At 37.8% G+C, this 25,105-nt stretch overlaps 1 protein-coding gene across 5 annotated transcripts in view; it reads left to right on the forward strand.

Annotated features, from left to right (window-relative positions):
* The window catches only part of PHF20L1 (PHD finger protein 20 like 1), a 72,315-nt gene that overhangs the window by 43,553 nt on the left and 3,657 nt on the right, over positions 1–25,105 (forward strand). For all 5 annotated transcript variants that reach the window (XM_008061954.2, XM_021714409.1, XM_008061952.2 and 2 more), the window contains 7 exons: positions 2,130–2,186; positions 3,571–3,678; positions 14,164–14,328; positions 17,976–18,157; positions 19,370–19,469; positions 20,895–21,090; positions 24,004–24,364. In XM_008061954.2, coding sequence (XP_008060145.1) covers positions 2,130–2,186; positions 3,571–3,678; positions 14,164–14,328; positions 17,976–18,157; positions 19,370–19,469; positions 20,895–21,090; positions 24,004–24,364 — 1,169 coding nt within the window. The remainder of the gene's footprint in view (positions 1–2,129; positions 2,187–3,570; positions 3,679–14,163; positions 14,329–17,975; positions 18,158–19,369; positions 19,470–20,894; positions 21,091–24,003; positions 24,365–25,105) is intronic.

The raw sequence follows: 25,105 nt of genomic DNA on the forward strand, positions 1-25,105 counted from the left end.
TTTTGTGTTGTTGCACTGTGTATTCAGTTGCCACATAATATTTGAAGAAAATATTCTGTTGATAAAATTTAGTTTAAAAATCAGTATTCTGTAAACTAAAATTTGAATACTTTGGTTACCACAATCTAGCACATAGTAAAATAGGGACTATATAGTGAACTTCTCATAAAACAAAAAATTTATTTTCATGTTGAATTCTAGAGTAGATTTGTATTATTTTCTGTTTGTATTTTTTAAAGTCCTGTTATTGCATATATGAATATTTATTTTTATATCCTTCTGTGAAATATTGACAACCCTTTGTCAGTCCTCCAATTTGCTTTTGTAACTTTACCATATTTGAAACCTAAAGGTTTAGAAACTACTAGAACTTATAAAATCTGAATCTAGAGCTGGCTATTCTGAAAGCATTCTGGGAATGATGGCGTCTGTTCTGCTGTGTTGACCTCCAGTTCTGGCACAGGGGCTTATCACTGTTTTCGCTGTCTTGCCAAATACTTGAGTCGTGGCATCCATTCTGGTCAGTAAAGGTAGCCCAGGGCATCCTTTATCAGATGCCCTGTCCCCACCTCAAGAGAGTCTGAACAGTGCTGCTCTGCTTTCCACCCTGGAGATCTAGTGCCCAGAAAGTAGGACCGACGAGGCAGTGACCATGGCCACATGCTGCCTCTGAGTGAACCTGTACCACCACGGGATCTGGAAACCATGTTCCTCATTGTTGGTTTTGCAAATACTTTATTGTTCTTAAGAAAATTGCATATAATCTGTAGGATTTTCATGGTGCAATAATTAGTAAACAGAATGAAGTGGTGCATTTATTCCACAGTCTTGCTAATAAGGACATTTAATTGTATTCCTTTTTGCTGTGATGGCCCTTTCATTTTTTGTGTAGCATAAAATATTGAGATGATCAATATTCTTACTTAATTTGAAACTTACTTATTAGAACCTTATTGGCATTTGACTTAAATGGTATTTTTATATTTTTGTCATGTTTTAATTATATACAATATTTGAAAATGAGATGCTCACTTTTTAAATAGTGTTTTAGGATGACTTTAAAAATACAAAATCTAGTAGATGTTGATGTTAAAGCATAAGCTAATGGACTAAAATTGTATTTTAAATGCACTGTAGTATTTTTCTTAGATTAACTCTAGCCAAAAACAGATACAGCATTGAGAGGAATGGAAGAGGAGTTGAGTAGTTTGGTCAAATGCATCTGTGTCAGTTAGCTACATGGTAATTGAGGTACAGTTTGTTATAAATAATAATGCCTATGTGTTATTAAGATTGAGTATTTTAATGTGTAAATATGCCTTTGTATTTGTATTTATATATAGACCAAAAATGGTTTACAACATAGTTCTGTTTTGGCAGTTACCATTACCTAACAGTGCATTCATGATGGAGTTCAAAGATACAAGTTTGTTTTAGACAAGAAGAGGTTAAATCTTAGTTAAAAATTTTATATGGGTTGTTGAAAACCAGTATGCTTGATTATGGAGTTTCGTATTTCATTTGGGTGATCTGAATAGCATTCATGTCATAACTGTCACAGAAGCAGAGCTGGTATGGGGACCTACTACTCGAGTAGATGTCTGAGTCTTTCAGATTGTCCAAAGCTGTAACGCTAGGGTTGATCTTTCCTGATGGCCTGCTACACCCAGACCCACAGCTACGCTCTTGAAATGGTAGAGTTCCAAATTATTGCCTACCACAAAAGAGAAAGTGGAAAAAACTTCTTATTTACCAGTCACTGGTCTAGGCATTTTGCATATTTTCACTCATGTAATCCTTATAACAATATGAGATAGATAACCCTATTCCTGTTTGACAGATACCGAGGCACAGAGACATTAAATGACGCTCTCAAGGCCATAAAGCTAGTAAATAGTGGAACCAAAAGTCGAACCTAGGTAGTCTGAATAAGAAAAATCACCTTTAACTTAATGTTTTTTAAAAGCAGGAAATTTCACTTCTTTGTTACTAGTTCGGGCAATAAATCACTGGAGACTATTAGGAGAAAAAGAGTCTTGAGAGTTTTGTGAGCAATTGTAATTTAAAACATTGTCCCATGCTTCTAACTCTTTCTGACTAAACTTACGTATTTTCCTCCTAACCCCCAGGAATATTGAAAACAGAAAAAAAAGTGAAATTGGAAGAAAAAAGCTCAACAGCATTTGGTATGAACAGAAAGTAATCTTTAAGCAAAAGACTATAAAGCTTGACAGAGAGGGAGGCCATAGTCTGCCCCTTACTCTTTACCTGTTAATCCTTCCTTAGGTGTAAGTGACCATCTGTTTTCGTACTTGCTAGTGTTAGTCAGCTCCCGATACGTGGTATATTAAATACATATTTTGTTTCATGTGTTTTTTTTGTTTTGTTTTGTTTTGTTTTGTCAAGAGAGTCTCTGGCTTTCTCTGAGAACTTTTATGTTTGTTATCATCCCTAGTTAAAATTACGGCTGTTTAAAAATAAGCCTCGATTTAATTTTGTTAAGAGTTGGAGGATGGATTAGAAATTAAAATAGTCATGTGTTTCATACTTTATTCTTTAGCATACTTTATAATAATGTTGCTGAATTCTGGTATGTTTTCTTTTGTACTGTAGGGACTAAAAGTCACAAAATAAAGGATGATAGTCTTAAATATTATATGTTTAAGCAAAAGACTATAAAGCTTGACAGAGAGGTCAAGCTTGGGTCACTGAAAGTTGACTAAATATGGTGAATAAATTGTAGGTGAAGGCTGGGCATAGTGGCTCACACCTGTAAACCCAGCACTTTGGTGGACTGAGGCAGGAGGGTTGATTGAGACCAGGAGTTTGAGACCAGGCTGAATACAGCAAGACCCCATCTCTATTAAAATAAAAAAAGAATTGTAGGCTAACTTACTCTGAGTTGGAACTACTAGGATATATGTAGCTACTAGGATATATGTGATTATTTAATTTGTAATAAAATGTTCTAGGATACTGCTTTAGCATTTTTTTTTTAAAGCACATGTGATTAGGAAAAATAATACTTTAAAATTTGAGGAAATATCAGTTTCATAGAATAAGTTTTTTTCTTCATGTTCTTAGCCTTCATTCTTGTACATAGAGACAAAGTATTATAAGAATGAAGGAGTGATTTATGGATTGATTTAATTAATTTATAGTAATTTTTCCAAAGAAAAAAGTTTATCAGTTTTTTTTTTATTCTTCTAATATGCTTTCTCATTAAATTATATATGGAAAAAATGCTGAGTTGTCAGTCAGGCATTTTGTATGTTATGGAGTTTAACTTCTTGGCACATCAGGAAATTGAGTATCTGACTCATTTAAAGGTTTTAACTACTGTCTGTGTTAACTTTAAGGTGTCAGGAGTTGGGATTTCTCAACACTGCTAATGAAGGTCCCCTCTTGTAGTCCAGTAAGCTAATCAGGAGTTCCAGAGTCATGACTCCATCCACTCTGGGCAGGTGACTGGAATAGCTGATTAAAACATAAATGCTGCTTTTAGGTTAATTACAAAGGAATAACTCAGGATCAGGCATGATTGCTAAAGTATTAACTTTTATCTTTTAGGTAAGAGAAAAGAAAAGGATAAGGAGAAGAGAGAGAAGAGAGATAAAGATCACTACAAACCAAAGCAGAAGAAGAAGAAAAAAAAGAAAAAGAAATCTAAGCAGCATGGTAAGTATGTAAGAGAGTGATTCTCATTTTTAAGGATTCTAGGGTTCCTTCGACTCCCCTTTTACTAAAATGGAGGTACAGTAAAATCCCCGTGTTGCTGAGAAGTTCTTGTAGATTTCCTTTGTCTCGTAATTTCGAAACTATACTACTCTGTTTTACCATGGTCTGTAACTTAATTTTTTCAACTCGTTAGAGACGCCCCAGCACTATGGTAGACTCGATGCTCTGACGAAGCTCCCTTCAGCCTGCTCAAGGAATTACTCTCAGCCTAGAATTGTAGAGCCCTTTAAATTCACTTTCAAGAATGAAGGTGAAATAAAGGTATTTTTGGAAGCGCTTGGAAAACCAACAGAATTTGCCATCAGCCGTCTTCATGGAAATTCCTAAAGGGTGTGCTTGGTGGCAGCGGGAGAATCACGCCGAAAGGAAGGTTTGAAATGCCAGAAGACACGATGAGCAAAGTGTCGATATGTGGGCAGATCTGAGCTTGAGCGATGTCAAACAGTTTAACTTGTGGAGAAAAACAAAACAAGATGATCAGAGAACAAAAATGTGTAATACCACCAGCCTGTCCACTAGGAGAAGCAGCCTCGTAGTTCGCTGTTTTGAAGCTCCTTGGATTATATTGGAGGAGTGAAAGAAATGTGTTGCTTTTAGGCTCTGCTAAGTTAACCCTTCATGTTAAGATTTCTAACATAAACACTAAAAGAATAGAGGCATAGGATGTAATTTCCAAAGTAGAGGGTACAAAAAGAAGTGATAGAAAGTCATAGACAAAGGGGGAAATGCATACTATATTAAAAATATAGTTTATTTATTAAAAAATAAATTCGACTTACTAAAAATAAGTCAAATTATATCAACAATTATAGCTATATAATATAAATCATTATAATAGATTTTGAAATTCAGTTTTATGTTATTTGTAAGAGACCTAGCTAAATATAAGGATAGGCCGGACACAGTTGGCTAATGCCTATAATCCTAACATTTTGGGAGACTGAGGTAGGAAGACTGCTTGAGCCCAGGAGACCAGCCTTGGCAACATAGCAAGACCTTGTTTCTACAGGAAAAAAACCCAAAAAACTAGCTGGGTGTGGTGGTATGCACCTGTAGTCACAGCTACTTGGGAGGCTGAGGCAGGAGAATCACTTGAGCCCAGGAGTTTGAGGCTGCCGTGTGCTATGATCACACCATTGAACTCCAGTCTGGGTGATAGTGAAACCCCAACTCAAAATAAATAAAATAAGGATAAAGAAGATAGAGAAATGTTGAAAATAAAAATATGGGAAAAAATAACATTAAATCATTAAAGCAAAAGTCATTTCTAGAGATAGGAAGTTACCATATAATGCTAAAGGTTCAGTTTACTCTATATTTTCCTGGATAAAAAAATTTCAAATGTAACCACTGAATGACATCTTTATCAGTAAATAATAAATTAATAAAGCTAAAAAGTGTTCTGTAGGGATAAGAAGCATAGGAGCAGCACAATTGATCTAATAGACCTATCCAGAACACTGAACTCAGCAGCTTAAGAGATAGTTTTCTCAAACACAAACATTTGTTAAAATTGAAGATGTGATACAGCCTTAAGAAAATCTCAACATGCCGGGCTCGGTGGCTCAGCCTGTAATCCCGTGCCTTTGGGAGGCTGAGGTGAGTGGATTGCCTGAGCCCGCGGGTTCGAGACCCGCCTGGGCAGCGAGACCTCATCTCTACAAAAAATCAGCCAGGCATGGTAGCACATGCCTGTAATTCCGGCTACTTGGAAGGCTGAGGCGGAAGGATCGCCAGAGCCCAGCAGGTTGAGGCTGCCGTGGCCGGGAGCGGCCACTGCACTCCAGTCTGGGCGACAGAGAGACTCCAACTCAAAAAAAAAAGAAAATCTCACAAATTGTAAAGCTTGGTATAATATAGACCTGTGGTTTCTGACCACAATATAATTAATTAGAGCCTGTATCAAAAAAGTAAATAGAAAAGCTCTGAATGTTTAGAAATCATGCAATTTGCACTTGGAGACATCTCACGGATCACCTACCAACAACCTGACTGCTCTTTTTATGAAATACTGAAAATCGAATCACTTCCTATTAAATAATATAGCATTGGAACCAGTTATTTTATTGTAATGATATCTGACTTATAAGGAATTTTGGATATTGAGGAACTTATTTATGACAAAACAATTATCATTTTCTATCTTATATTTGTCTAACATGTGGTAACAAGCTGCCTTCAACTTCGAAAGTCTCTGTCTTTTAAGGCTGTGGTGACTTGCTGATCTGTCTTCCCAAGTGATACCCTATGGTACAACAGGTATACTCACGCTGCCTTTCTTATAGGGATGCTCTGTATCTCTATCTTCTGTTAAAAAGAAGTGTCAGCACCACTGAAAGCACTTCACACATTCTCTTTCAGTGTGATGCCAGCTGATTTTTTTTACAAATATCTCAGTATATCTTTCATCTCTTTATTTGCTTTTTCATGCAGTTTGAGTGGAAAACTTCAAGAAACATACTTTGAAAAATTTGTGCTGGCATAAGTTTGTCCTGTCTAATCTCCAGCTATCTCTTTATGTTCCCTTAAAGGGGACATCCGAGTGTAAAGGGCTAAATAACTCATGCATTAACGTTCAAAAGGAAAGAATAAAGATTATAAGAAAGATGATGAAAATATTATATGTCAAATCTTATGACTATAGTTAAAATGGCACTTATGAAAGAAAATGCATTGTCATGCATGCTTATATTTGAAAAGGATGAAAATCGACTAAGCCTACAGCTTAAGATGTTAGAAAATGGCAAGAATAAGCCAGGCTCAGTGGCTCAGCCTATAATCCCGCGCCTTTGGGAGGCTGAGGTGAGTGGATTGCCTGAGCCTGCGGGTTCGAGACCCGCCTGGGCAGCGAGACCTCATCTCTGCAATAAATCAAAAAATCAGCCGTGAGTGGTAGTGCATGCCTGTAATTCCGGCTACTTGGAAGGCTGAGGCGGAAGGATCGCTGGACCCCAGCAGGTCGAGGCTGCGGTGGCCGGGAGCAGCCACTGCACTCCAGTCTGGGCGACATAGTGAGACTTCAACTCAAAAAAAAAGAAAATGGCAAGAATAAATCTAAAGAGTAGAAGTAAATAGTAAATATATGACCATAAATTAATAAACTAAATAAAGTAGTGCTAGGAAGAATTTTAAAATGCCAAATTTAGTTATTTGAAAAAACTAAAAAGAAATCAATAAACCTCTAGAAAAACTGATTAAGAAAGGAAAGGCAAAATGCACAAATAAACAATATTAGGAATAAAGAAAATGTAATTACACATGATCTAGACATCAAAGAGAAGATTATATAAACCACTTTATGCCAATAAACTTGAAAGATTAGATGAAAGTATGGAAACTTGCCAGAAATCAAACTCAAGAAGAAGGTAAAAACCTGAATATTCTCCAGACCTTAAAAGTCTCCAGTATTTTAAAATATTTTCATTAAAAAAAAAAAAAGGCTAGGCCCAGAAAGTTTTGCTGCCAAGTTCTACTAAACATTAAAAGAACTAAGTAGGGCGATCCCTTCAGGTCCCCTCCCACTGTGGGAGCTTTTTTGTCTTCTCAATAAATCCTACTTTCTAAAAAAATGAATTAATTAAACTTACATGAATTATTTAAGAATGTAAAAGAAGAGGGAGCATTTTGTAGTGGTGTGAATGGTGTCTCCAGCAAATTTATGTCTAAGTCTTAACCCATGGTGTAAATATGATTGTATTTGGGCATACGATCTGTCTGATGTGATGAAGTAAAGTATTTTAGAATGAGATCATCCAGAATGTGGGATGGACCCTAAAGCCAGTGACTGGTATATTTTTAAGAGAAAGAAAATGGAGATTTGAGAACCACAGGAGAGATGGCCATGTGAAGATGGAGGCGGAGGTTGAAGTGATACAACCCCAAGTTAAGGAGGTGGAGCAACCAGAACCTACAAGAGACAAGGAGGGATTTGTCCCTAGAGCCTTCAGAGGAACCATGGCTGCCGAGCTCTGATTTGAGACTTCTGGCCTTCATTTGAGAGAATAAATTTCTGTTTTTCCAAACCACCAGATTTGTGGTAATTTATCATGGCTCCTTTAGTAAACAAATAGAATTCAGGTTCATAGTAGGTGATTTAAATAACTTCTTTATAAAAATCAGGAGAGAATAATATGGGAAAGGAGGATAACCACAGACTATTTTTACTTATGGACACAGATACAAAACTCATAAATAAATGTTATGAAATTAAATCTAGTGATGTGTAAAAAACGATGTGACTACATAGGATTGGTATGGAGAGTTGGTTAGACATCAGAAAATCAGTTCCTGAAATTCACCACAGTAGCAGAGAACAGAAAACAAAAATTACTATTTGTATAAATGTAGAAAAGCCATTTGACACATTCATATGCACTTATACTGTTTTGTAAACTTATGACTTACTGATTATAAAGACTTATTTGAATACATTAAAAAAGGCCTAAATCTATGGGAGTAATTCATGTTCATAAGTTAGAAGATTCAATATTGAAAAGGGGTCAGTTCATGCTAAACAGATCTGTAAATTCAATGCTGATGCTGAAACCTAATATGGAAGAGTAAAAAGTTAAGAATAATAAAATCAGTCTTGAAGAAGAATAAGGAGGAAATTTACTATGCATCTTAGTTATGAAAGCAGTGAGATATTCTGGAAAAATAGATGTATCGATTAAGGGCAGAATAGATAATCCGAAGCAGATCTATATATTTTTCCATAGAGCTTGCACTGCAGATTATGAGTAGAGGATCAAGTTTTAACTAAGCGATGTTAGAACAATTTGTTATCCATATGGGGAAGGAAAGTGAAATTAGATCTCTGCTTAATACTGTACACAGGAATTAACTTCAGGCTTATTAAGGACTGTGTGAAAAGCAAAACAATAAAGCTTTAAAAAATGGTACAGAAAGATATCTTTATGATCTTTGGAAAGGGAAGGATTTCTAAACAGAAAGTGCTAACCCTAAAAGAAAAAGTTGAAAATTTGCTGGATTAAAATTAAGAACACTGATTATAAAAACACGTAAAGACAGTGAAGATAAGCTACAAGCCACAAGAAATTATTACAGCACTTATATCTGATAAAAGATTATAGAATATATTTCAAATTCTTACCATATCAAGAAGAATACGGTATGAAAATGGGCAGAAGACTTTAGTAGATATTTTACAGAAGCAGAACTCTAATAAGGTAAGTATAAAATAAGCTGCTTAATCTTTTGAAAACCTGGATAAACACAAATTTTAAAACCTAGTGAAGTTGATTTCATACCTGCCATGTTGGCAAAAATGACAAAGTAGGTAATCTCAGCTGTTGCTGAGGAAATGAGGGCAACTGCACAGCTACTGTGGGAACAGGTCGGCACTGGAGAGTCAAACTGAAGGTGTGTGCCACGTGGCCTAAACATTCCTGAAGAAACACATGATACGTCAAATATGAGAGTGTTCGTAGCAGCACAGGAGCAGCCCAGCTCTCTATCGGAAGTAATACCCTCCAGCGGGATCCCTCTCCCTAGGTAAATAAAGGAAGTACAGCCACAGGAATCCCAGGAATAATATGGCAAGCTCAAAATCAAGTCACTGAAGAAAGCGTAATACGATTTCATTTATGTAAAGATCAGAAAGTTGTAATGTTAAACTGTTTAGCTTTTAGGGATTCAGATGAATGTAAGGAAGGTTAAAAAAAAAAACAAACAAAAACAAAAACAAGAGAATGATGAACAAAAATTCGGGAGGTAGTTACCTCCAAGGTGGGGAAGGGAGGTGCTACAAGTTCAAATTGGAGGCACAAAGGAATCCTCACCAACGATGACAGTAACCTCTAAATTGCCTGACTGGTACTTAAGTGTTTGTGGTATTGATAGTCTTTATGTCATGTCCATTTTTAAAAGATGTAACTAAACCAGTTTTTAAAAATATAAGCCCATATAAAGTGAATTGTCAGTGTATGAGTGACCAGCTATTGTAAGTCTTTTTATGGAACGTCAGTGAACTTAAGCATGTAACAGTATTTAGTAGCAGATTCAGAATCTTATATGCAATAATACCTGTGAACATAAGGAAAAGATAACAGTGAGGGGCTGATACAAAACAAAATAAGAAGGCAGCCACACTTGGCAGCAAAGTGAGGGAAGGAGAGAACTTGCGAGAATGAGTAAGTGGTAACTTGGAAGACAGAAGAATGATGAGGCTTCATAGAGAAAAAATGGCAAAGAAACCTTCCTTGTGCCTCAGAATTGTGGTCAGCCCTTGACTGTAGTAACTCTTTACAAAGAACCATTAAAAAATAATTAAAGTGTTATATAATTTTATTTTTTAATGAAAAGACAAGTATCTTTATTTACATTTTGCAACCAGGCCTGTAAATGAAAATCTTAATAGAATCCTGGTAAGCTGCACAGCAGCATTGCTATTTATAAACAGCAGTCGTTGAGTTTGATAATTACCATCCTCTTTGTAATTATTTATTGGATTTGAAGAGAATTTATTCTGAGCTATTTACATTCTTCTTGAAGTGACACTTTTCCTTAGATGATTAAATTAGAAGAGAGGTCTAAGGGGAAAAATATACAGGATTTTAAATAACTTTAAAAATTTAAAAACATCTTAATGTTCAAAAGTTCACATCATTACTGTATGAGATTCCTAGTATAATGATTTTTAGTCTACAATTAGCACCATGAGGGAGTTTTAAAAATTATTTTTTCGTTCACTACTCAATGTTATTTTGCATATGCTGCTGGTACTTACATACTAAACACTAACCGAACATTTTGTAAATATTATTGCACTTAATCCTTATTTTAACCTTGTTCAGTAGAACTTGTTTTCCCCATTTTACAGTTAACTACAGCAGAAGTAGAACTGTGGAGCTCGCATAGCTAGCAAGTGGTAAAAAGCACACTCAAACCCAGGCACTGACTCAAACTTTGAATTTTTTACTTTAGCCACCATGCTGTGTGTTAATACTTTAAAGATTGTTTATCAGACTGTATTTTCTTCCCTTCAACACTTTTTTACGTGTTTTTGTTGGCATACTAAGTTCTTATCCTTATCGGGTATTTTAAATGAAGTTATGAAAAGTAATAATTTAGATAAGTATAGTTTCTGATTATTCCATGAAATAGTGGAATAACATATTTTGATTAACAGGATTAGTTTACAAGATGTAAAAGTAACATTGCCTTCAATGTTTGTGTAAGTCCCTGGTTGGGTTTTAAGATTGACATCTTTGTCAGTTTTTAGTTTCATTACTTTAGCAAATCTCTCATGTGTCTGTAAATACATGAAAACATATAAAAATTAAAAAGAATGAGAGCTAGAAATGCAAAGATAATTGAAAGCATTATATAGTGAAAACAAAGATTTTTTTCAAGGATCTTGTAAGTCAGTATGTGAGTGCATAGTAAGAATAAGAAGAAACATACATAAATCTTTAGCAGAAAGTTCTGATATGTGTGGTAAGAGTGCTATAAAATAAACATCTCAGATTTAGAAAAGCAGAAGTGGTCAAGGAAATGTCTCTGTGTAGGAATCTACGTCTGACTTAAGCCTTGAAACAGAGCAGGAGACTTTTGTTCATAATAGCCAGAGGGGATTGCATTGGGGAACACCATTCAAGTAGGATGTGGAGTGCCAAGACATTTTATTCATTTGTTACTAAAACAGAAATTATCAGTCATATTTTATTTTTAGCACCAAATGGAGATTTCATTCATTATTTTTACAATCAGATTCGACTTGTGCTTTGCTGAGAGGGCAAATAGGGAATATAGTTGATAAGAAGGTATAACCTACGTTCTTTGCAGGTTTAGCATAAGGGTTCAAGTCCTACTCAAAACTGCTGCAACTAGAGGACCTTTGGCAGATTACTTAAATTCTCTAAGTCCCAAGTCCCAGTTTCCTTGCTCTTAAAATGGTAGTGATAGATTTGTTATTATAATTACATGCAGTAACCATTGTAAAGTGATTATCACAGTATCTAGCATTTAATAAGTGCTCTGTCCATTTATGCCTAGGATGGTGTTGGGCAAACTGTGCAGTGACTGAGGCCACAAGAGGCAGAATAGCACAGTGCTGCTCCAAGATTGCTGTTGTCTGGCAGCATCAGCGTCAGTCATCTGGGAGTGTTCCCAGGCCTGTTCCCAGGCCTGACCTACTGGAGTTGAGGTCCAGGAATCTGAGTCTTAACAAGCTTGAAAGCTTGTGCACACTTTTAATGTGGACATTCACTGATAGTGCATGTTGGTTACAAGTGTGGCCTCTGTAGTCAGGCTGACTGGATTTGAATGTTGGCCTTGCCACTGATTGTGGCTCCTTGATCATTTTGATCCACCTGTTCTGCCTTAATTCTTTTGTTTGTAAAATAGCCCTGGCAGTGCATCTCCCTTCTGGAGCCATTGTGAGTATTCAAAGAGCCAGTACTGTGAAGTACTTAGCTTTGTGTTTGGCACCTCGAGAGCCCATGGTCATTGATGGCTGCTCCGTGGCATTTGTGACGACTGCTTGTCAGCTCCCATTGCCACTGTCACTAATTACTGCACACTGGAGCTTAAAGCAGTGCACACTTACTCTCTTCATGCTGGTCAGAAGTCCAGATGAGTCTCAGTGGGCTGAGGTCAGGGTGTCTGCAGGCTCGCAATCCTTTGGGAGGCTCTCAGGAACACTTCATCTTCTTGCCCTTTTGGCTTCCGGAGGCCGCTACTTTTCTTGGCTTATGTTTTCCTCCCTTCTTCAAAGCCAGCGGTGGCTGCCCCGTCTGTCTTGTGTCATTTCACTGATTTTTCTGCCTCCCCTTTTCACTTTCAAGGAGACTTGTGATTACATTGGGCCTACCCAGGTGATCCAAAACGGTCTCCCTATGTTAAGGTCAGCTGATTAGCAAACATCCTTCTATCTGCTACCTTAATTAACCCTTGTCACAGAATGTATTATGTTTACAGGTCCCAGAGATTAGGAACTAGACATGTTTGGGAGGGACAGTTCTTCTGCCTCCTGCAACCACCAACTGCAAATGGATGCTCACTACAGACCAGTGTTCTTAGGACTTTTTTCTTATAAACTTGCTTTTTCCTTCTGTGTCTTTCCTCAGCTTGTTCTACTCGTTCCCATCTCTTCTTTATTCCTAATCTGCCACACACGGTTAAGGAGATAGACGTCATCAGGAGGGAACCTGTGCATCTCCTGTCCTATATGTCCGTGTGCTTACCTGGGTATATCCATCTTCTCCTCCGCTTCTTTTAAAAGGAAGGAACATCTGTCTTTCTATTCTTAATCCTGGCATTTCTCACCACCACCAACCCCCATGCCCACATCTTTAGGTTCGTGTGGACTGTGTAGGAGCTCACATCTTAAATGCCCTCCTATAAAATCATATTCCTTCTCTGCTTTCTTCACTTCTCATTTATTCTTCAGCCCCATCTCAGACCCACTTTCATCATCTAGTTGCTCAAGCAAAAACCTGGAACTCCATCTTGATGATACCATCTCTGCTCTCAGCCTCTGGTCTGCGGCAGCACTGCATCTTTCTCCAAGCCTTCCCCTAGTTGCCATGATCTCAGGCCAAGACACCAGTGTTTCTTGCCTGGACTACTACTGCAGCCTCTGAAATGTCTTTCTACTTCTGTGTGTGCCTTCCCACACTCCATCCCACAGCTGCGGTGACCCTCACAATGGACTTGGTCTTGTGTCTCATCCTGCTCCCCCATACAACCTTTAGAGATAAAGCATAAAAATTTAGAAAAAGAAATCTTGGATCTGATCTGGGTCCTTGCATGCTAGCCTCAATTCTCATCCCCTGTACTCACTGTGCTCCCGCAAATCTTAGATTGTGACAGTGCGCTTGTTGGATTCAGATTCTTGTACCACATGCCTAGAACCACATTTACTGTGTTTGGCCTTTCCCCTTGCTGACATCTGCAGGTTTCCCTCCAAGCTAAGAACAGAACTTTCATAGATTTCTTCCAGGACTTGTTAATTTGTGTGAAGGATTTATTGATCAGGTTATCACTGTAATAATCAGCATGATAGACATCAGGAGAATCTTTTTACAAATTGTAAACAACAAAAAAAGATTAATTTTCATCTTGCCTATCTAACTGCAGACATAGTTGTGATTATAATGGAGAGGGAATGTAGAAATAATCCTTTGTTGCATTTGGAATACATCACAAGCGTTTACTGGTACCACTTAGAATCTGGCGCTCCCAACCATGTATATACTGCCTGGGGTGTATTTATTTCTCAGATGTTCTTACCATACTCAGATTTATCAGCTACATAATGATCTAACTGTTCATGGATGAGACGAGAAAGCGGTGGCCTGATTATTTGATATATCCTGAAACATGACTTTCTCATTATTTTTTTAGTGACCCTTCTTGATTACCTGACACTTAATATATTTCTTTATGTATCTTATGTTGCAGACTACTCAGACTATGAAGACAGTTCCCTAGAATTTTTCGAAAGGTGCTCTTCTCCACTAACTCGATCTTCTGGGAGTTCTCTGGCTCCGCGAAACATGTTTACGGAGAAAACTACAACCTATCAGTACCCACGGGCAATTCTGTCTGTTGATCTTAGTGGTGAAAGTATGTGTACTTGTGTAATGGTTAAAACAAGACTTAAAATTCCTAAATGTGAAAATGAGATTAAAACATACTTTGTCGGTTGCCTAGTTGAGCAGGACACACAATTAAAAATTTGTCACATAATCTAATATGAAAGTCTCAACGTTAGAAATTTGAGCTACTTTTAAATGTATATAAAGTTAAATTAGCTTTATACTTATTGGTGGGAGAAATGGTGGCAAGGAAACTTATATTGGTGTCTAATATATAATATAATTGGTGTCTAGCATATAATCTTCTGTAGGTGTTCATACATTTATGTTTATATTACTAACTACCAATTTATAGAGTAAGTATTGTTCTCCACATTTTATAGATAAACAAACAGAAACTTAGAGGTTAAGCAACTTTTTAGCCTAATTTTGGAATTAAAACTGTAACCAAAGTTTACCTTAACTCCAAAGATAATGCTTTTTCTATGAAATATTTATGATAGTCTTAAAAATACCGTTTGAATTCTTGGTCACAGATACATGTTTAACCAAAGAACTGGGAGTGTGGTTGGATCAATGATTTAAACATGATCAGGAAGGAAACACTCTCTGGTAGAAAGAAGGTCATGTCAGGAGAGACATGAGCTCATGGGGGTTGAAATCTGTCAGAGTTCCCTGTGGGTCCCGTCCTGATGGTAGAAGGTGCTGAAGACTCTTCCCTTCCTTCCAGCATAATAAGCTACAGAGAGACTCTCCCAGCTCTGGAGGACTGTGGCATGAGTGTAGGCTCCAACACAGTAGAGCGGGGGCCAGCGACAGGCATGAGAAATGAGGGTGGGTCTCTGCTGGGTAAAGCCCAGCATCCTTTTGACTGAACTCATTTCCTCTCTTGTCCTTTCTTCTAAGTGCCCTAAATGATGGATACTAGGTTAAGTTTTCTTTTTCATGTTACTACCTGCTCTTCCCAACCTAACTCCTCCCTGCCTGACTCACTGGGAAGAGAATTTTCTTCACCTAAAATAAGCACATAGCACTTGTGAAATTTTAATTTTTAGAAATTTGAGGTAGCGGGGTGGGGGGATTAAGAAAAAGTTAGTACCTCTTTTTTTCAGCAAACACAGGATTCCTTTTTACATGGCCCCGTGGTTCTTAACCCCAGGTGGACCTTATAGTTGTTGGTGTTTTTAAAATATACCAATACTGGGACCTACCACAAGTGCAATTAAATTAGGTTTCTGGCAAGGTATAGCTTCTGGGTGATTCTGTGGGACAAAAGGTTGAAAATTGGTGAGAAATCCTATACTGTCAGCTGCCAAGCTCTGAAGGTCATCTCTTGCTAGAGAGATGGAGAATGGGAGTTACATCTAGGATGGCAGTGGTGCTGGAACAAAAACACTTGCGAGCATGGGAGGAGGAATAGACTAAACTCAGTTCTGCCATGTCTCTGCCCTGCCCTGTGTGTGATCAGGCACTGAACTAAAGAAAGAACAGGGAATAAATAAGGGCAGAGGACTGAGGCCCGAGCTTCTCAAGTGTTAGCATGCATCAGAACCACCTGCAGAACTTGTTAACATACTTCTGGGCCTTGCCCTCTTAATTTCTGACTTCTTACAAGGTGGTGATAATGTTGCTGGTCTGGGAACCACGCTTTGAAAACACTGTCCTCAGAAATAACAACGATAGTTCTAAGGACAGTGGTTGGAAGGAAGCAGGTGTTCTTATGGCCACTCAGTAAGAACCATTGTCAAGGTGGCTGTTAAGTGTAAGAGGGAGCTTTTATTTGCTTCGTATATAACTTTCAACCCAGTGACCCATTTTCTCAGCCTCCAAAGTTCAGTCAAGCATATGTTTAATGCTTGGGAATTAGTTATTTAAATTGGATTTTCTGGCAAATGTGTTAAACTGTCATGCTAACACTAAAACCTGATCGTTTTGGCCATATGTGAAATATACACTAATTCCTTTCAGTGATATAGGTTTAAATTAAATTCATTTTAAACTACATTATGATTGTCATCCATTTAATACCATATAAATGCTGCAACAGTGTTACAACTGTTTATGCCCATTCTAGTCTAATTATATTTGGGAAAGCCCAAGAGAAGATATTAACTTTAGATTTAAGCCAGCGAGATTATGGATGGATAAAATTTTCCTCTGTAGTTTCTTTCAAAATTAGTTATATTATTAACATTAGATTTTCCATACCTAATTGATTTACTTCTTACTCCGTGAATATTTTCAGGTATTTTTCTGCCATTATCTCATTTCTACTGACCCTCCTTCCTCCCAGATAGTCTAAGGCCCCAAAGAGAAAAAATCATTTATTTATTTTTTGAATAAACCAAAAACAAGGCATACAAAAGTATGGAGTCGGAGGGAAAAAAGCTGATAGAAGAAACACTAAGTTACTTGAAGTGTTTAAAATATCACATATTTTTTGTAGTTGGCATCCACCCAACTTCTATCTGATCTGAGTTTTGACTATGTGTATCAGGCCATCTAAGCACTGGGAATGTGGCATTCAGCAATGCAGAGTACTTGTTCCATGAATTCTGGCATTCTAGAAAGGGGAGCAGGTGAGGGATATTGCAGGATGTGACCAGGGACAGGAAGGGGAGATGAGGAAGCGCCTCTGTCCCTGGGTGATCCCTGATTAACCTGCATTTCAGGAGCTCATGCAGCCTGTTGTCTCTTACAAGTCTCAGAATGATTCCCATATTCCTAACATTTCTCCATTCTCACTGTGACAAAACCTCTCTTAGTGTTCCCTCATTTCTTTTGTCATAAGAATTGGTTCCCTTATGTTTGTCTCAATTTTTTTTTTCTCTGTAACCTGAGTAAAATGGTAGGCTTTGGCATTGACACTGTTAAAAACACAGACCTGATACCTGGTGTTTAAATTAAGTTGTATGTAGTGGTCATCCACATAATCTGGTTTCTAGAATATGCTTAATTTTTAAAAGATATTTATCAAAGTGAAATTAACACATTTAAAAAATTCCTTGGGGTACTCATAGTCCTTAGTTTAAGAAAAACTGGTGAAATGATTACACAAACTTGAGAATCAGGCAGTCAGTTCTTGCATTCGGTCAGCTTTACCATTTCCTGGCTCCAATACTCAAGCAAGTTACATGTCTTATGTTTAAAGTGCTTAGTATGGTACCTGGTGCATGTCAAGGACAATGGTAGTTGATGCTGCTGATCTGATGACGATGGTATTGCTGGTATTAGACCCTAGCTAGGCAGGCTCCTTAGCCTATCTGAAGGTGTCTCTACACTGCAAGTAATAAAACTGTTTTCTTTACAATCTAGAGTTCTTTTGAGAGTCAAAAAGGATGATGTTTGGGAAAGTGTTTTGAAACCATGCAAATTTAAATTATTAATGCCAGCCTCCTAGTCATAACTTCTGTAAGCATGAAGATTAGGGAATACTTTGAGTTACTTTTATAGTAGTGTATACGTTAAGATGGAAGCAGACTTAATTACCTGAACTTTAAAAATCATTTCTTTCCCCAGAGACACATTGCATAGTACTCTGTTCCCATTTCTCCCCCGCCCAACTTTTTAAATGCTTAATAACTTAGATTCACCTCACTTAGCTCCTTTCTTTCTGAAAAATGACATAAAAATAGAAAAAAAATGTGCTGAGTAAACTTTTTGTGTATGTTCTAGACTTATCAGATGTGGAATTCCTAGATGATTCTTCAACAGAGAGTTTGCTTCTGAGTGGGGATGAGTATAATCAGGACTTTGATTCAACCAATTTCGAGGAATCTCAGGATGAGGATGATGCTCTTAATGAAATTGTGCGATGTATTTGTGAGATGGATGAGGAGAATGGCTTCATGATTCAGGTAACTGGTTGACCTCTGTCTCGTGTGGTAATGCATTTAATTATTTCAGGGACTCAGCAAGTGCCTCTGTCTCTTGTTACTAACCATCTTACAGCAGATAGAGGTTTCTGACCTACTGTTATGCTTAAAATACCAATGGTAATGATGAGGAGTCCTCAATCAAGTGAAGCAGGCAGTTTTCTTATTCTAGGGCTGCTCTCCTTTTACTGGGGTACTGAGCGTGAGGCTCTCAGGCTACCGCTCCTTTTACGAGCCATGAGGATGGGTTGCCTCCATGTGGAAGGGTAGGCCACAGCAACTCTTCTCGTACTGGTTTTCATCCATGTTGCTTCATGATTAACAGCATATAAATCACCCTTCGATGGGCAGAAATGGAAGCATAAACATTTCTAGTATTCTCAAAGAAGAAAGAAAAACTCTGATGCCAGGGTTAACAACCTATCCTTATGTGAAGGATATCTCTAAGAAAAAGGGAGGAAGCATAGTCCCTCTTTTGTGATGACATGGAAGACATGGAGGTGTTAGTTACAGGAACAAAGAAAGCGTAGTCTCCTGTTTTTTCTCCCCTTCTTCAATAGTTTTCTCATATGTATAGCTTCACCACATAAGTAGTACTTTAAGTGGGCATTGCTATAGACACTGTTATAAACTTCTTTTTTTCTAAATTCTGTATTTTCATAACCTAAAATGTTTATTTATTATTTTTCTAATTATAAAGATGTGGGGCACAATTCAGGGTTAGGTATACAAACATTGATGATGCAGGTACCCTTGTGGATGAGGTATGCCCCTCCCTGCCCTAGCAGTTTCCCTCAACTGCCAGTCCCAACCCCCCTCCCCTGACAGTTTCCCATTACTGCCAAACGCTTTCTATAAGATCAAGTGTAGTATCGCTTCATATGCTATTTTTAAGATTACTAGGGATGTGATTTCCTAAATATCACTGGGAAATGAACAAGGTAAATTATGACTTTCTTTATTATTTAAGTAATCAGTTGATCAAAGCATGTTTTGACATGTCGCAAAAAGAAGTTCTTAAAATAATTGACCATTTCAAAAATAAAATTCACCTTAAATCCAGCTTGCTTTTGTTATGTCACCTTAGAATTGAACTGGTAGTGGCGGCATGTACCAAGCCAGCGAATGCAGAGGAAGGGCATGTGTCCTTCCTCCCTGGGGTGCAGTGACTGTAGCATCCTCTATTTCCCACAGTGTGAAGAGTGCCTGTGCTGGCAGCACAGCGTGTGCATGGGCCTGCTGGAGGAAAGCATTCCAGAACAGTACATCTGCTACATCTGCAGGGACCCACCAGGTGAGGCTTGTGCCATGCTGACCACGGGGGGCCTGCAGGTCTCCCACGGGCTCCAGAGGGCATCAACTGTGTGAGCCATCACTGCAGTTAGTCGTCACTTAATGTCATCCATAGGTTCATGGAAGCTATGACTTGAAGCGAAATGATGTACTGCAGAGGGATACCAATTAAGTTCCTGTGGCATACAGTATGTCATTTCACTGTAATCACAGTTTTCAAGAACCTGTCAATGACAGTAAGTGAGACTCTGCTTCCACATTAACATTAAAATTTTTTTTCACTGTTTTAGTTTTATTTTCCATGTTAATACTCAGACAGACATTAGCATAAGTTTGCAAACAAAATTACCGTCTTCCTGGAAAGGAAGAGACATGGCTTTTTCCTGGAGAAGATTAGCCTCTGTCCACTCCAGTGTGTGGGTTTCTAGCTGGGCAATTCGAGTGGCCCTGCATCCTGAACTTACTCCTCTTCCACTGGTAGTACTGTGCACTCGTTGCAGGGCAGATGGGGCCTCAGATCTTCACCTGTGAGCGCTTTATTTGACTGGCAAGGCAGTGAGAGCACAGAGCTGCCTGCCTTGTGCAAAGGGAAGGTACTAGATGCGGCCAGTTGAGATGGTGCCTGTGCCACTCCCAGTCCATTGTGCATAGTGCCCTCCTCTATGCTAGAAGCCTTCAAATAGTGTGTCCTGCATATTGAGCATAATTTCAGACTCCGAGGCAGGAAGTGATGAGTTTTAAGTAAAGTAAAAGGCAATTGAAAAGAAGACTTTTTGAAAAAAAGAAGTCACAATAAGAAGCAAGACAGTTATTCCGACCTATGTGAATGTATACATTTGTTTATTCATTCACCAGCATTTATTGGAAACATTTGTTTATTGTATTCATCTAATAACAAATGTAGTTATCTCTTATTCATTTGTTCACCAGCATTTATTGGATGCCTCCTATCTGCTAAACGTTGCTGAGGTAGTTGATTCAAGCCGTGCCTTCAAGTACGTCATAGTATAGTAGGGGACACAGATACATGCACATCTAATTGTAGTAGGATCTAGTTTGTATTGGCATCGAGGACATAGGATTAAATAGGAGTCTGTGAAATCACAGACGTGGGGGAGGGATTCCTGTTCACTCAACTAGAACTTTTTGTTCCATCCATTTCAAAACAAAGCTTAGTGAAAAAATGAAGAGCCCCATTCTAGTTCTGTCCAGTGCTCTAGCCCTTTCTAGAAGACATACAACCGCTACATAAAAATGGGAAGTTCTCTTGGCAGGGGACCACATCCTTGTGGATTTCTTCTCCTTGGTGAACAGGTACATTGCTAGGGCCTTCCTTGCTTAATGGGCAACATTAGTAGAGTAGCAGTTGAATGGAAATCTGAATAAGTGGAATCCTTTGTGACTTTCATGTCAACTTCATCTACAGGTCAGAGGTGGAGTGCAAAATACCGTTATGATAAGGAATGGTTGAATAATGGGAGAATGTGTGGGTTATCATTTTTAAAAGAAAATTATTCTCATCTCAATGCCAAAAAGATAGTTTCCACACATCATCTGCTTGCTGATGTCTATGGTGTTACAGAAGTCCTACATGGGTTACAGCTGAAGATTGGCATACTGAAGTAAGTGAAGGGTGGTCAAGGGAGGGTCACATGTCACAGTACATTTTAATTAAAACAAACACTCTTGGCCTTTTGAAGGTCCAGAGCAGCAGTCTGACAGGGGGAACAAGTGTTTGAATAAAGTTTCATTTTTAAAAGTAAGGAGAGATGACTGACTTTTTAGACAACTAGCTGCTTCCTTTCTCTTGACTTAGAATGGGTAAGCTTGGCTAAAGGTAGATACGGCATCTAGTATGTCAACAAATTTTAGTTCCTGTCCTGCTGTTTTGTGTGTTAACCATATACACAAAATGAAGTGCAGTTGGTGTGGTGAGCCCACATCTGGTGTTCTCCCTCAGGAATGCTGCCAAGAGGATAGGCAAGGTAGGCGTGTGCGTCGAGAAAGACTGGTAAGGAAAGGATGAGGGTAACTACTGTGTGCTAGATGTGCTAATCATTCCATACAGTGTTCCCTTAAAAAGTGGTCTGAACCTCCTAAAGAAAGAGGCAGAATGTTTTGAAGTTCTCATTTTCAGTCCTTCCTAATGCCTGCCTCGAATTCTGTTTAAAACAAACAACAAAATCCCATATTTTATATTAGTAAGAAGGGTGGTTCACTAATTCTTCACAAGATTTTCTTGCCTTGGACACACTTGCCTTGGCCAGAAACTTGCCACTTCCCCCCCTTCCCTTCTGTTTTCCCCTTTCCTTTCCTTCCCTCCTTCCCCTCCACCACATCCTACCCATTATTATTTCTGAACACTGTTCATTGGTCTATTCCTCTCTCCTTTCTCACTGGTCCTGTCTCAGCCAGGCAGTTACGTTTCACAGAGCCATCACCATGCCTTTTGGTGTCCTGTGCTCCAGTCTAACCCCAGCTCTAACTCTGTCAGTTTATCCTTTGTACAGCTGCCAGCATGAGCTCCATAAGCCTGCTTCCTTTTAGCATAATAACCTATAGTGTCTTCCTCTGCCCAGTGGACAAAGACTGAGTCCTTCAGTGATACGTATTCTGTTTTGTTTTATTGCCACATCTTTTGTCTCCTAAGTTTTTTCCCCAAACATTCCAGCTACACCAAACCACAATCCCTGGATGCAGCTAGCTTTTTCATAGCTTCAGGCTTTTACTCACACCCAGCATCACCTTCTAGCACTAGTCTCCCTGCAGATTCCTCTTCATGGCTACCAGCCCAAAGAGAGTTGACCAGGCCCTTCTCGGAAAGCTCTGTGAATACAAGTGTCAGGCACTTCGGTACAATTTTTAAATGTCTGTCTCCCCTTTAATAAAGTGGGTTCCTTTAAAGTAGGACTTGTATCTTATCATTTTGTCCCTAATTGATAGTATAGGGATAAGTAATCAGTGACTATTTGTTAAATAAATATTCTTCAGTTGTATGTCATAAACGTGAATATGGTTTTGGTTTTGTTTTGTTTTTTTAAATAAAAGGGTCATGTAAGTGCTAAGATTTGAGGGAGGGACTAATTTATTAAGCCATTTTTTAACATGAATTTCCTTTTTGGTATCAATATGTGTTTCTCTCTGCGTTAATAATTTTGCCATAGTTTTTAATTGGACCATCTTTGCCTTATATGCTTACAGGTATATTTTAAATAATATTTGTTATTGTTATCTGCTATTTATTGAAAATCTGCACATGTCAGAAATTGGTGCTCTCCTGTGATATTTCATTTAATCCTTGCAATAAGCCTGAAAAATAGGTCTTGCCTCATTTTATGGTTGGATAGTCAAAGACAGAGGTTGTGTAATTTGTCTAGGCTCCTCAGTGGCACAGTGGGGTTCAACCCTTTGAACTACAGGTCTGCAGTGCCAACTTTCTTTCTACTTGACTTTTCCAGATTGAGAATTTTAGAATTTTCTGTATATCAAATTGTTAGGGACCCAAAAAATAAAATTTCTGATATCAGAAACAATACTTAGGTATTACAAGTGTTTATCTAGCTTGGAAATTATTAATTTGCAAACACTACGGAGCCTTTGGAAAGGTTTATGTCCCCCGAATGTCTTTCTTTTACTTCAACTCTGATGATTTGGTTCATGTTTTACTTACTGCAGAATGTTAGTTACCACAGAATTAACTGACAATATCATGAGGATGGAGTAAATGGACATTATCATAAACCATTGTTTATTGTTGTGGTTGTAATTAGTAGTCCCCTTGAAGGCCACTGCGGCAGTACCTATCAAAATGAAAATGGGCACATGTTATCCAGAAATTTCATATCTAAAAATTAGCAAGAAATTATCTGATACATTCTGACTTGTGTGCAAAGATACACATGCACCTATCAGTGGGGAATTGGTTGACTAGACTAGCCTGATACAGTATTAGTACTGTCCAGCCACTAGAGTAAGAGAAAGAGAAATCTGTGTGTACAGATGCAGCAAGATGCGCATAGCATGTTATGTATGAAAATGGCAAATTGTATGATTCCCAGTAGTGTAAAAAGATTGTGTGTGCTAATTCACTTAAAAAATAATTTCATGTATATTGAAAATGTCTGGAAGATTATACCTCAGTTATTTATGACTGCCATGGTGGAGATTTTTATTTTATATACATTTATAGTTGAATTTTTTTTTGTCATTAGCAGTTATCAATTTTTAATTAAAGTTTTTCATGTTGTACAATGAAACAAATGACAATGAAAAATCAGTAGAAAAAGAAATGTGTATATCAAATGATGATGTGAACTAGCAAAAGAATTAAATTCGATATTGCTTTTCTGAGTATCTCTTTAAAACTTAGAAAATTCAAATTCTGGATGAGTTCCTGGAGCAAGTTCACCTAAAGAACACATCTGCTTTTATCTTAAGTCCCTGACCTCCTGCTAACCTAGTGCTGGATTTCATTTTGGTATTGTTACTAGATTGTTTTTTCCTTGATTTTTTTTTTTCTCTTCCTTTGTTTTAAGGAATAAACATCATCCTGACCTCCATCTTTGGGCTTGTTCCGGGAAGCGAAAAGACCAAGATCAAGTAATAGCTGGGGAGAAAAAAATAATGGTACAAGACACTGTTAATCTAGAAGAGAAGAGATATGTACAAAATCATAAGGAACCACCTCGTTTGCCCCTAAAAATGGAAGGAACTTATATAACAAGTGAGCACAGCTATCAAAAGCCACAAAGTTTTGGTCAGGACTGCAGATGTCTCACAGACCCTGGGAGCTCAGATGATGATGATGTTAGTAGTTTTGAAGAAGAACAAGAATTCCACGTGGGAGATAAAAACTGTTTACAGTACTCAGCAAAGGAGCGTGGAATGACTGACACGGTAAAATGGGCTCATTGGTCTCTGCTGGGAAAATATGATTGAACAACAAAGGAAAATTATATGAAGTAAAACATTCTGAAATCCCAGATTTTACTTGTGTTTCCAATTCACAAGTCATTGTTAAGATGAGGACATTTTTGTTTTCTCTACAGGGAAACACTGACCCCTCATTCAGCATTGTAGTAATTTAGCCAACTGTTGCCCTAGCAAAAGTTTCTGTTTTGTAAGCATGCTTCGATGCCTCTAAAAAAAATCACTAGCCACATTGTACTCCAAATGAAAATGTCTATGAGAAAGAACATGGAAGTACATATGGGTATAATAATCTGCCTTCCTTTTTAAAAAATATATGTTAGATAAAAGGGATCGTAAATGCATAGCAATCCCTGCATGCTGCAAGCTGAATTCTTACAGATCGAGGTACTTGGATATCTACAATTTTATTTCCTGCTCACTGGGATTATCTTGGGGATATAGTGCCTTCACTTCTTATTGATTTCAGTTAACTTTAAAATTAGTTTTTTGTTTTTTTTTTTTAATTTCTCAGACTTCCTTATCAAGTAATAATTGAGATTAATTGAGGAAGGGGTCAGTCCAAATTAGCTGAACATTCTAATTCTAGAATAGAGTTAGTGACTTCACTTATTTAGCACATTCTGTTGAATCCCTGTGTAACCTATGCTAGGCATAGGGGAGAGAGGCAGTGGGTACATCTGCTCTTAAGGACCATAAGCTGGAATT

This window comes from Carlito syrichta, unplaced genomic scaffold (genome assembly GCF_000164805.1).
Source record: "Carlito syrichta isolate Samal-C Ts95f unplaced genomic scaffold, Tarsius_syrichta-2.0.1 Scaffold305643, whole genome shotgun sequence".
Lineage (NCBI taxonomy): Eukaryota > Metazoa > Chordata > Mammalia > Primates > Tarsiidae > Carlito > Carlito syrichta.